Source organism: Polistes fuscatus, unplaced genomic scaffold, assembly GCF_010416935.1.
Source record: "Polistes fuscatus isolate 324 unplaced genomic scaffold, CU_Pfus_HIC Scaffold3, whole genome shotgun sequence".
Lineage (NCBI taxonomy): Eukaryota > Metazoa > Arthropoda > Insecta > Hymenoptera > Vespidae > Polistes > Polistes fuscatus.
The window spans coordinates 15,037,333-15,050,283 of NW_025113107.1; the positions used below are offsets into that span (position 1 = coordinate 15,037,333).

Below are 12,951 nucleotides of genomic sequence, written 5' to 3' on the forward strand. Positions count from 1 at the left end.
TTTAATGATATTTTATATAAAAATTATTTTGTATTTTTTATATAATAACATATGGTCAATCTATGAAGAAAAAAAATTAATATTTTTGTTAGAACGTAAAAATTAATTTCGATCAGCTATGAACCATAGATATCATTTCTAGTTCACGTGTTGTATACACACGCTGTGAAAAAATAGTTCCACTGTAAATTTGCACGCGTTTCATTAAGAAAATATTTTAAACGTGTTTTTAATAAACATTCATTTATTTATAAAAAGCAAACATATTCGAGTGAAACATAAATTAGTACAAATCATAATCTATAATATTAACTCACCAACTAACCTTTTTTCTTTGTAGTACGAAAACGTGTGATTCATCCTTTGTTATTCATTATTTTTTCTTCTAAATATTGCAAGAACTTTACTTTTTTATATTTAAACATTAAATAGTAAATGAAAAGATAAATTATTTATATGTTTCATAGTTCGATTGACATTGTTACAAGTATTGTAACATATTACATATTATTCTCAAAGAATTTATAATTTTGTGAATTTTGTTTACAGTCAAGATATCAAGAAAAAAACACAAATTACCATTCATATATAATTTATTATTTTACAAGAGACAAATTATTGTTCTTGCAAGATGGAAGTGTAAGTAGTAATATTGTTATTAATATTATATTTATGTGTATATGTGTATTGCTGGTAAAAAATGAAATTGTTAATGATTATTTACAGACTAAACGCTTCTTCAGCCCTTTTAAGTAATTACGAAGTTTTTGATATGCTTCAAAATATGAAATCGAATAAAAAACAAAAAATGACTCAAAATCAATTGGCAACTATTACTTATCAAACAATAAGATATTTGGAAGAAACCCCTTGTAAGAAACAAACTCCTGAGAAAATCAGAAAGTATTTAGAAGCTGTGAAGCCTTTTAATCTTACTAAATCAGAAAAGTTAACTTTGTTAAACATTTGTCCTAAAACGGCTCTCGAAATTCAATTGGTATTACTTTTGTCATTTTTCTTATGATTTACAATACGCGCGCGATGAACAAATAAATAATTAACGAAATAATCGATATAATAATTTTGTAGATTATAGAAGACAGCGAAGAACGATTAAGCACTGAAGAAGTAGAATCGTTATTGGAAATAATTCAAAATTGTTTCGGAGAACCATTAGATGAGCACGAAGAAGAAGAACAAGAAGAGGGATGCTAGAGAGTTATGGATCTCTAAAAATAGTAAGCCAAATTTTTGTCATTATTTATATACATTTTATTTTTAATAAACATCAATGTAAATAGCATATTAAATATGTATTTGTGCGAATCACAAATTTAATCAATCCATTACCTTTTTTGATCACCTAAATCGTCTATAGAGTCTTCATCAATCTAAAAGTAAATAAAAACATATATATAAAAAGTTGATTTTATAAAAATATATATAATATATATATACCTGAGGCCATTTTTCTGGAATCACTTCAAATAAATCATCTTTGACATCACCCTGTATAACAATTTCATCGTCACCTGTTACACTAGATCCGCAAGCAAATTTACTGCCAAAGAATTTAGCGGCAACCTTCAAATCTATATCTGTAAGATGATAATGCGTTGATAAAAAAATAATTACGAATTAATATCTATTGTACAATAAGGGTTAACATGACTGACCGAATGAATTAACTAAAATACATCTTCCACAACCTAAGTTTATTATAGAAATATCATATACATTTATAGAAGCTAATAATACAAATTCATAAGTAATTAGTTTTAAGATACAACAAAATAAATTCCACATATGATACTTACCAAATGTACTAAGGCCAGTGACAACGGTTACAGATTTTTTCTTTCCTCGTGGAGCTCTTGATACGGTAACTAATTTAGGAACGTCCTCCTTTTTCTTTGTTTTCAGCATACCTTTACCACCACGTTTCTGTCTTTTCTTCTCATCTTCTCCTCCACCAGTTTCCGTACTTCCATCTTCTACTATTCGCATACAAATTGCAAAGCTATTATATGCAATATACTATAGTAGTTTTGTTAAACTGGATAAATATGTTTTATATGAGTAAATTGTTACTGTATGAGCTGTATACGATAATTTTATTAATCGTTCGTCGAATAATTTACCTAGTTTAACCTTTTCAAATTCAGTTGGCAAATTTCTTTCCAACCAGAGTTTGCATTTTTCATATTCCGGGTAATATTCACAATACTGTTAAAAAGAAAAACATTAGTTCACAGCAAGGGTACAGGGTAATTATTAAATATAAAAGACATATGAGAAAAAAAGGAAATTATCTAATATTGACAGTTCATTGACAATTCATCGTCTTACCTCGATAGGAAGAGTACAATTTCCACAATATTGTACTTGAATTGGATAATTAACGTTAGGATTAGGTCCTAATCGTAAATCTGGTACTTCAATTGCCGACATATTTCTATGAATTAAATAGTAAATATCGCGACTAAAATCTACTACGTAGTTCACCGAGAAAAATCGATAAACCTATGAAATATAAAATCGTTTATTAACGTTAACAAAAAAAGTAGAGTAAATGATGACGACTTGATTTTAAATTTGTGTCGCAAAGTAATTACAAATCGCGGCAAGGTTAGAACGTTAGTCCTATGCGGATGATCGTAAATTCTTATCTTCTATACGTAATACAAATGTTCACACGCGCCTTTGTCGACCAATAAGAAGCGAGTATTCGAAGTTTATCCAATGAAAAAGCAAAGTTAGGTGGGGCGTAACCGTATCAATAAGCCAATAAGGAAGTAGTCGAAATTCGACGTATCAGTGATCGCGCGAGTCGCATTCGAGCGATCGAAGTGTCGCGTGCGTAAGGTTTGGTTCGATCAATTTGGTTGGTTAGACTTTGTACTCCGTTCGAAACACACGTGTGGTAGAGAAAAGCGGCTCGGTGCAGCGCGGAACCGAGTAGTGTGCCGCCCCGTGAAAAAGTTGGTCGTCGATCGTGCCCGTGTTCTGTTTTCTCTCTCTTTCTCTCTCTCTATTTATCTATCTTCTATCTATCTATCTATCTATCAATCAATCAATCTATTTATCTGTCTTTCTGTAACATTTCGAAAATTAACAAAAAGAAAGAAAGAAAGAAAGAAAGAAATAAAGAAATAAAGAAATAAAGAAAGAAAAAAGTAAGTGGCGCGATCTCACAATCTAGTGATTATCCGTGAGAATTTATCAGTCGATTGGTGTTACGTTTGAAATCGTTTGAAATCGTTTGAAATTGAAATTAACTCTAACGTGAATTTATCATCGACGAGGAATGGCACTGGGCGCTCAGATCGAGGCATCCGGGGACTCTCTCTCTTTCTCTTTTTCTTTCTCTTCCTCATTCTATCCTTCTCGCCGGGTCCTAGAGTTAAGTTATATAATCTCTCAAATTGCGCGAATCTCGCTCGTTCTGGAGTCATGTGAGCACCATGTAGAAAGAAAGAGAAGGAGAATAAGAGAATGATAGAGAGAGAGAGAGAGAGAGAGAGAGAAAAAGAGAGAAAGGAAGAGAAGGAATCTAGCAGAAGACGCACTGAAACGCTACCTAGCAGACGAATTTACGCTTACTTAATTTTTTTCCTTCCTATCTATCATTATATTTTTGAACATTAAAAAACACTTTCTTTTTCACATTTACTATTTTTGTTTTACTTTTATGTACGTATACATACATATATGTGTCTATAGGTATATATAGAATATCTATCATAGTTGGAAAACGATCTAATTTTCAACGTAAGACGAATTCTTCTATGCGCTGCATTTACGCATCTCTTCGCAAGTCTCTTCGAATCGATGCACTCTTATTAAGATATTCAACTACTTTACTCGAGATAATAATTAAATCTTCAATGAAAATATTTGAATGTAACATATTCATATTGATATTTTCGATAACACCGACATGTTCGATTAACAACGATCACGTATTAATATTATTACGAATTTTGTATTCGTACAAAAGATTAAAAATTCTTTTTCAGATTATTATTAAGATAAATTTTCTTCCTTTATATAATACAAGAAATGAAATAATAATAATAATAATAATAATAATAATAATTCAACGAAATTATCTCTCGTATTATTACTCGTCCATTTTTATTCCCCGCGAAAAATTGTTTAACCGCGCTTACGTTTAAATTTCAAACAGTTACCGATACGATAAAATATCGATAGTCTTTTTGATAGTTGTTGGGTTAGTCGAGTGATTCGATTTGTAATACTACCGATTCATCGAATGAGGGGATTCTTTTATGCTGACCCTTCACCTTTTAACGCTCAAAGCTTGCAAGGAAATACTCGTCGTTGACGATAGTCGTGTCGACTCCTAGCAGAGTTAACTTATAGAGTTCGTTTTTGTGATGGTAATAGCGCAGAGAATATAACGGCCATTGGTAAAGCCTCGGCAAAGACACGCGTGTATTTTAACTTTGGAAAAGTTTAACTTTAGTTGTAGAAATTAAATACTAACGCCACGTAAATAAATGCTAAATTTTTTTGTTTTTTTAAATGGCACCGAATTAATTTCTATGTTTACTACTTCTTTGTTTACAAGAAATATTTTACAAAAGAAAACAAAATACAATAAGAAAAAAAAAGAAAATCTAATGAAATATATATATATGTCAATAAGTAAAAAAAAAAATTTTAAATGCTTGCTTTGTTCTATTTTTAGATCATAATTCATTGTATCATAAAATATGTTTCTTGTCTTTCTTTTTTAAATGGTCATTATTACTACAATTTGTTTAACTTCGCTATCCGTTATACTTTTTGCGACCGCAACTGGTTATTGATGTATTTAAATAAGTTTATCGTTTAATACATGACAGAAAGATTTTCAAGAGCATAAATTACATTACGCAATTGAGGAGTTATCAAATCTAATAAGATTATAAAAGCAACGCACATTACTCATTTTTCTTGAACGTAACGTGCAACCAAGGAGATATGTATATATATTCTTGTTCATTTCTTTTTTTTTCTTTTTTTATTCTTTCATATTTCTTTTCTCTTAGAAAATACATATTTAGTTTCTTCCGTTAGAAGAAAAAAAGAGCAGACAGGAAAGAGACATATGCGAGTTAACGAACTACACATACTACACTGTTGCTTTGAAAGATGGAACTACTACGTCAGTCAAACGACATAAGCGAAAATTCATATTTCTTTCTGTTTGATTTTATTTTGTGTGCGTGATCGCGCGCGCGTATGTGTGTATTTCTTGACTTCTTTTTTATTATCCTTTCGCAATTGGAATTTTATCTTAATTACGTACACGTATTATACGTCCAAATGATACATAAAATTGTAAATAAGACAGTAAAATAACTGATTATTCGTACGACAAAGAAAGAACGTTTCCGCGTATTGACCAATTTTTAAAAATTATTATTTCCCGCTTTCGAGATTAAAAATTGAAAATAAAATAAAAGACACGTTTTTTTTTTTTTTTTTATTTAAGAAATATAAAGAAAAGATATTAAATACAATACGTCAATGCGAATAAATTTTTCTTCCTTTCACATATTTCAAAAATACAATGGCGAATGATAGAAAAAAAAAAATATTGATAAGGAGAGGTTATCGGTCTTGTCTTCTCTATTGAGCCATTAAAACAACGATTGTACTGTTTTCCCTCCGATATCTTTAATAATGTTTCTTTACCTTTCATCGTTACAAGCCCTTCTAATTAATTTTTATTCCTTTTTTCTTTATCTTTGAAACAATCAATTTTGATACAAAGCATGATGCAATAATGCTTAACATTTCGAATTGGTCACAGATGTCTCTTATTTCGTCAAATGTTTTAGATTAAATCCGAATAAATTCGATTGTTAATTATTAACTAGAAAATAAAAAAAATAAAAAAAAGATGAGTAATATAGCAAATTGTAATTACGCAATATTGCATGTATGCAAGCGAAGAAAAATAAGAGAATAATTTTTTAAATCGTACGAATGACTTTACGTTGCATAAATACGTTGTTTAAATCTTTTTTCTTGTTCTCTTCATTTCATTATATCATCCCTATGATTTTATTTGTTCTCCTCTCTTGCTTATCTTTCAGCGATAAAGTCGAAATTATATCTATGAATAAAGATTTATTACTTGAGAAAATAAGAACAAATTTGTAATCGTAGATAAGATGATTTCCTTCCAGCGATAAAATCGAAGAATTCATTTTCTGTTGAATTTGTTGGTTTTCTGCTTTTGATATTTTTCAAAAGTTCCAAATATCCTTTGATGCGTTAGATATTCATAATAAATGTAGGATCGATGTCTGCTATATATCTATACAGATAGATATATTGCAAACATGGGATCGGTAAAAATAGTACGACATTTGAGTGCGTACTATTTACATTGGTGTTTATTTATAAGTGCATTGGTAAATGCAAGTTGTGGTGGTACCAAGAACATCTACATAACGAAATAATCAAAATATTTAATGATAGTAAAATTTTGAAAATTAATGAAACAACTATGAAGGGATGATGATTTCATCATTTTATTATTTTGTGCTTTTCAGAAGTGAAGCAGAACGGCGAAGAAAGTGGTAGCACCAGTACGATTGCAGAAAATGTTGTAGAAAAGGGCGAGGTTGAAGCCACGAAGGAAGGGGAGAAAGGAAAGGATAAGAAGGAGGAAAAAGTTGATAAAGAACAAGACAAGGATAAAGAAAAAGATGCGGCAAACGAACAAGAAGTTGTTTACATCCAAGATATGGGATTTACTGTTAAAATCGTTAGCCCTGGCGCCGAGCCATTTGATATTCAGGTGTCTAGCATGGAATTGGTGCAGGTATAATCATTAAATAAACATAAAACAACAATCACATTTATTTCCTATACAAAATCTTTCATATATTTTAATAATAACACTTGGATACATTTTTAGGAAATTCATCAATTGCTTATGGATCGCGAGGACACTTGTCATCGTACCTGTTTTTCCCTTCAACTCGATGGGAACACGTTGGACAATTTTGCCGAGTTGAAAAATATTGAGGGCCTAAAAGAAGGTTCTGTTATTAAGGTCGTAGAAGAACCTTACACGATGCGAGAAGCTCGTATACACGTCCGACATGTTCGAGACTTATTGAAATCTGTAGATCCTACGGACGCTTATAATGGCGTTGAATGTAGTAGTCTATCGTTCCTAAACGTCGTTACCAATGGCGATATTCTTGAGAAAAAGAAAACGCGCGCGGATTCGGTCGATTGCACTCCACCGGATTACATTATACCTGGCTGTAAAGACAGGCCATTATTACCTTTGCAACCTCAAGCTAACGAACAAAAATGTCCGCCGTGCCTAAAAGTGAGAATCATTTTTTAATATTATCAAATTTTATTGTATAAATCAATAACATTATTATTAAATACAATGTATTATCATTTACAGGTGTTAACTACGTCCGGATGGAATCCACCCCCAGGTCACAGAAAATTACATGGTGATCTTCTATATTTACATGTTATAACTCTGGAAGACAAGCAGTATTATTTAACGGCCTGCGCTAGGGGTTTCTTTGTTAATCAATCAACAAAGGAGGTATTTAATCCAAAACCAGCAACGCCGAGTCATTTGTGCCATAGCTTGATCGAGTTGTTGAACCAATTGAGTCCAGCTTTTAAACGAGGCTTCGCTGCTATGCAAAGACGGAGAACCCAAAGACATCCTTTCGAAAGAGTTGCCACACCCTATCAACTTTATGCATGGAGTGCTCCACAAACTGAGCACACTATTGATGCTATACGTGCCGAAGATAGTAAGTTCTAATCATAAATATGCAATAGCTTTTGGAGTAATAATTATGATAAGATTAATTACATTTTTTATTGCTGTATTTTTTTTCAACACTCTTTCATTACTCTTTATAGCTTTCTCGTCAAAACTGGGTTATGAAGAACACATCCCAGGACAAACGCGAGATTGGAACGAAGAATTGCAAACTACCAGAGAATTGCCTCGTAAAAATTTACCCGAAAGATTATTAAGAGAACGTGCCATTTTCAAGGTTTATTTTTGATTTGTTTAAATATTTCTTTTTTGAATATATCGTTGTAGTATTTGATGGTATTAAAGAAGTGTGTCTCTTCAGGTTCACAGTGATTTTGTCGCGGCAGCGACTCGAGGCGCGGTAGCCGTTATCGATGGCAACGTCATGGCCATAAATCCGGGCGAGGAAGCTAAGATGCAAATGTTTATTTGGAACAATATTTTTTTCTCTTTAGGCTTCGATGTACGAGATCATTACAAGGAACTTGGTGGTGATGCTGCCGCATTCGTTGCTCCTCGTAATGATTTGCAAGGCGTTAGAGTTTATGCTGCTGTTGATTTACTTGGACTCTATACTCTTGGCACTGTTGTTATTGATTATAGGTATATTTTTGGAAATTAGATATTTTATATAAAAAGAATTTTTCATTTTGAATCATTCTATTATTAATATTCGCAGAGGTTATCGTGTTACTGCTCAATCTATTATCCCAGGAATCTTAGAACGTGAACAAGAACAATCTGTTGTATATGGTTCTCTAGCTTTTGGGAAAACCGTTCTTACACATCCTAAATATATTGAATTGGTATGCGTGACTGATGATAAATCAAAATAAATTTTACGCATATTTAATATCATTGTTCCATACATAATACGTTTATTTTTACAGTTAAACAAAGCTGGACAGCAATTAAAACTATTGCCTCAAATAGTAATTAATGATACTGGAGAGGAAATTGAGCCTTTTAGTAGCGTAGACTGTACGGGTATCATTGGTAATACTTCTCGGCATTATGTTCTAGATTTACTCAGGACTTTCCCACCCGATGTTAATTTCTTAAAACGTAAGTTAATACTTACAATTATATTCGCGTTATTAAACAATTATATCTTGTTCAAATTATACTTTGTTTTTTAGCGGAAGGAGTTGAGTTAAGTAAGGAAGCAAGGGCATTAGGTTTTCCGATTGAACATAAACACAAATTAGCTTGTCTTCGTCAAGAATTAATCGATTCCTAGTAAAATTGAGGCTTTTGTAGTAGCCGTAGACTGTAATTGGGTATCATTGGAAATGATTCTGCGCATTAGGTTCTAGATTTACTCGGACTTTCCCACCCATGTTAATTTCTTAAAAACGTAAGTTACTACTTACAAGTATATTCGCGTATTAAAACAATTATATTTGGTTCAAATATTACTTGTTTTTTTAGTGGAAGGAGTTGAGTTACGTCAGGAAGCAAGGGCATTAGGTTTTCCGATTGAACATAAACACAAATTAGCTTGTCTTCGTCAAGAATTAATCGATTCCTTCGTTGAAGCTAGATACGTTCAATTTATTAGACATGCTGCCATTCATCTTCAACAACTCACGTCTGCACGAAAATCTCAGAAGGAAAAGGAATCTTCTTCAAAGGTAATATAATTTTCTAATTTTATGTGTAACATTGTAAACTATTCAATATATTTTATTCAGAATGATCGATTATTTTAGGAAAATAAAAAAGATGAAACAACCGTTGTCGCGGTCGATAGTAACAAAGAAGTCTCAACCCAATCTTTGATGGAGGCCGATGAAGCGAAAAAAATCGTTGAGAGCATTACTGATTCTATAACGGGAGGTGAAAAACAAGAACGTATGTTTAGTTACTATTTATCGATATTTTTAATGTTGCTTATATTTTATTCTTCACTTTTTGTTTGGTTTTTAATATAGTTGAAGAAAGTACTAAGGAAATAGTTCGTAGAGCCGCAGCAGCTGTTGGAAGTTTACGAGATGCGGAATTTGATGTAAGATTTAACCCAGATGTTTTCTCACCTGGTGTACACCATCCAGATCCTAATGGGGCTACGTTGAAAAAACAAAAGCAGTTGGTCAAGGATGCTGCAGATTTTCTATTAACTGTACAACTTCCAACTTTTGTGAGTTTATTTGTAGATAATAGCAAAATTACAGTTTCGCATTTCCCTACCCGTTAGTTTATTACAAATTAATTTTTTATTCTAGATTCGAGAATGTTTAGATCATACAGCTGCTGCCATGGATGGTAGCACTTTGATAGAAGCTTTGCATGGTAGAGGTATTAACGTTCGTTATCTTGGAAAATTAGCGGTTATGTTAGCTGCTGTACCTCAGTTAAGATATCTTAATCGTATCGCTGTTTCCGAACTTATTTTACGATCGGCTAAACATATTTTTACATCTTATATGCAGGTGAACTGTCAAAATATTATTAATAACAAAAACAATTTTTTCGATCCACTGACATTATTTTATTTTTTTACATTTTAGGGTACAGAATTAATGAGTCTTTCGGCAGCTATTAGTCATTTTTTAAATTGTTTGCTATCTTCAGCACAAATCATACATCCTCAACAAAATCTTGAAGAAGTAAGTTACTATAAAACATTTACACGATAAAAATAAAATTGTTCGGACGACAATAATTGTTTATTTTCAGTTGCAACGTAAAACGGCAAAAAGACGTAATAAAAGAAAGGGTAGAAATAATGGTCCTCAACAGTCGGCAGTAGAATGGGCATCGTTGACGCCTAAATCACTTTGGCAACAAATTAAAGCAGATCTGAAGGGTTATTACGATTGGGAAACCCCAACTCCGGAATCATTGGATTCTACGATCGAACATTTCCATTTGCAAAAGATATCCTTGCTTCGTGGTTTTTGCATAAAAACGGGTATTCAAATCTTACTTCGCGAATATAATTTTGAAAACAGAAATAGAGCCACTTTCTTTGAGGAAGATATTTTGAATATTTTCCCTGTTGTTAAACATATCAATCCTAGAGTGAGTACACGAATTAAGTTGACAAATTATCGCGAAATATTTAAAAATAAATAAATAAATAAATTGTTTAATATTTTTTTAGGCTAGCGATGCTTACAATTTTTATACAACTGGACAAAGTAAAATTCAGCAAGGCTATTTGAAAGATGGATATGAATTAATTAGCGAAGCATTAAATTTGTTGAATAATGTTTATGGTGCTATGCATCCTGAAATTGCACAATGTCTTAGAATGCTTGCAAGATTGAATTATATAATGGGTGATCATGGAGAGGCGTTAGCAACTCAACAAAAAGCTGTACTCATGTCGGAAAGAGTTAATGGTATAGATCATCCATACACTATCACGGAATATGTAAGTATTTGAAATTGAATGAATATTCTTCTATAACAGTATAAGGATTATTGGAAACTTATCTTTTATTTTTTTTTTACTAGATTCATCTAGCTTTATATTCTTTCGCAAATGGTCAAGTATCAGTTTCGTTACGACTATTGTATAGAGCACGTTATCTCGCATTGTTAGTTTGCGGAGAAGATCATCCGGAAGTAGCTTTACTCGATGTAAGTGTAAAATTGATTATTTGTTAAGATAAAATATTAGAATATATAATTAACACTTGATAATTATTTTATTTTATTTTTTCTTATGTATTTACAGAGCAACATTTCTTTAATATTACACGCCGTCGGGGAGTACGAATTATCGCTTAGATTTTTGGAACATGCGTTGGATTTAAATCTTCGTTATCATGGTCCGCGTTCATTAAAAGTAGCAGTGTCCTATCATCTCGTAGCAAGGACCCAATCATGTATGGGTGATTTCCGTGCGGCTCTAAATAATGAGAAAGAAACTTATGCAATTTACAAGCAACAATTGGGTGAAGATCATGAAAAGACAAAAGAAAGTAGTGACTGTCTCAGACACCTCACTCAACAAGCTGTAGTTTTGCAAAAGAAGATGAACGAAATTTACACGGGAAAATCTGGTGTTACATTACCGCCTATTCAAGTTCAACCACCGAGTATGGGCTCAGTTCTCGACATGTTGAATGTGATCAATGGAATTCTTTTTGTACAAATCAGTCAACAGGATATTGAAAATTTCAAAGCGGAAATTGAAAAGCGACAGAAGGAACAATCGCCAGACAATGAAAACAAAGCGATCGAACCTGCTGAAAGTAAGAAAAACGATCAAGAAAATCGAAAAGTTGAACAACCAAAGTCCGAAGACAAAAAATTAGAAGAGAATAAAACAGCAACGTTGGAACCAGTAATAACAGAAAGCTGAACTTTTTATGCACATACACAGAGATAGAAACAGTTAGTAGTACCATTTTCGAATCCTAGTCTCTCTCTCTGATCATGCCCGCGTTTATCCTTCGAATAGAAGGATGACGCTTATAAGAACACATATACACGATTGGGATTAAAGTCGGAGTGGGGCGCAGTGTCTTTGTAATAGGATTGTCAAATAGTGCATTATATTTGTTTATAGTGCTATAATAATGTTGGAACTTTTGCAGTGCAGTGTTTTAAAGTCGTAATCAATAATGTGGGAAAGGAACGCATTTGGAAAAATAATACAAAAATGAGAGAAAAAAGGAAAAATAAATGTTACGGATTTTACTTATAATCCTTTAATGATATCATAATCACATACAATAAACGAATTGAATTGTTGTTTAAATGTAAATAACATTCAAAGAGATCTTGTTCTCTTATATAAAAGAAAAAGAAGAGAATTTATCGGTGTGGTTTGATAAATACCAAAAAAAGAAAATTTCAAACGCGTAATTGAAAAAATTCATTTTGATTGAAGAGGAAGTTAAAAATTTTCATAATAATTGCAAAACATTTTTCTAAGGCCTCGAATATTTATACTTTCATTATGGCAAAACTATATCGTAACATATACATATATACATAGATACACATATACATATACACATACATACATACATATAAACACGTGCGCACACACGACGTGCAACCCATAAAGATGCGTCAGATTTTGATCATTTGTTGATTTATTTTATCAAATTTTTAATGTTATTTGCATATACGAAAAAAGATCTTAAGATGACGCTTGTTTTTTCTTT

The 12,951-nt window shown here is 31.8% G+C and overlaps 3 protein-coding genes across 5 annotated transcripts; 2 read left to right on the top strand and 1 right to left on the bottom strand.

The window, feature by feature from the left end:
- The first annotated feature begins 106 nt into the window (after positions 1-106).
- Positions 107-1,303, top strand: LOC122520046 (DNA-directed RNA polymerase III subunit RPC9). 2 transcript variants are annotated; one of them, XM_043639948.1, is made up of 4 exons: positions 107-184; positions 550-639; positions 727-997; positions 1,090-1,303. In XM_043639948.1, exons 2-4 carry the CDS (start codon positions 632-634, stop codon positions 1,213-1,215), a joined length of 405 nt encoding a protein of 134 aa, XP_043495883.1. In that variant the 5' UTR covers positions 107-184; positions 550-631; the 3' UTR covers positions 1,216-1,303. The 2 variants fall into 2 exon arrangements, with proteins under 2 accessions (XP_043495883.1, XP_043495882.1); XM_043639947.1 differs by lacking the exon at positions 107-184 and having other exon boundaries at positions 448-639.
- LOC122520044 (density-regulated protein homolog) lies at positions 1,300-2,690 on the bottom strand. 2 transcript variants are annotated; one of them, XM_043639944.1, is made up of 5 exons: positions 2,350-2,690; positions 2,142-2,226; positions 1,818-1,997; positions 1,459-1,598; positions 1,300-1,391 (listed from the first exon to the last, which is right to left on the bottom strand). In XM_043639944.1, exons 1-5 carry the CDS (start codon positions 2,449-2,451, stop codon positions 1,347-1,349), a joined length of 552 nt encoding a protein of 183 aa, XP_043495879.1. In that variant the 5' UTR covers positions 2,452-2,690; the 3' UTR covers positions 1,300-1,346. The 2 variants fall into 2 exon arrangements, with proteins under 2 accessions (XP_043495879.1, XP_043495880.1); XM_043639945.1 differs by having other exon boundaries at positions 1,818-1,994; positions 2,350-2,686.
- Positions 2,691-6,572: 3,882 nt separating this feature from the next.
- LOC122520047 (clustered mitochondria protein homolog) lies at positions 6,573-12,441 on the top strand. The gene is made up of 16 exons (XM_043639949.1): positions 6,573-6,844; positions 6,941-7,363; positions 7,448-7,814; positions 7,927-8,063; positions 8,148-8,428; positions 8,505-8,631; positions 8,716-8,890; positions 9,257-9,459; positions 9,538-9,679; positions 9,760-9,965; positions 10,051-10,257; positions 10,336-10,434; positions 10,505-10,849; positions 10,932-11,204; positions 11,288-11,413; positions 11,511-12,441. The coding sequence occupies exons 1-16, from the start codon at positions 6,767-6,769 to the stop codon at positions 12,138-12,140; spliced, it is 3,819 nt and encodes a 1,272-aa protein (XP_043495884.1). The 5' UTR covers positions 6,573-6,766; the 3' UTR covers positions 12,141-12,441.
- Positions 12,442-12,951: the final 510 nt, after the last annotated feature.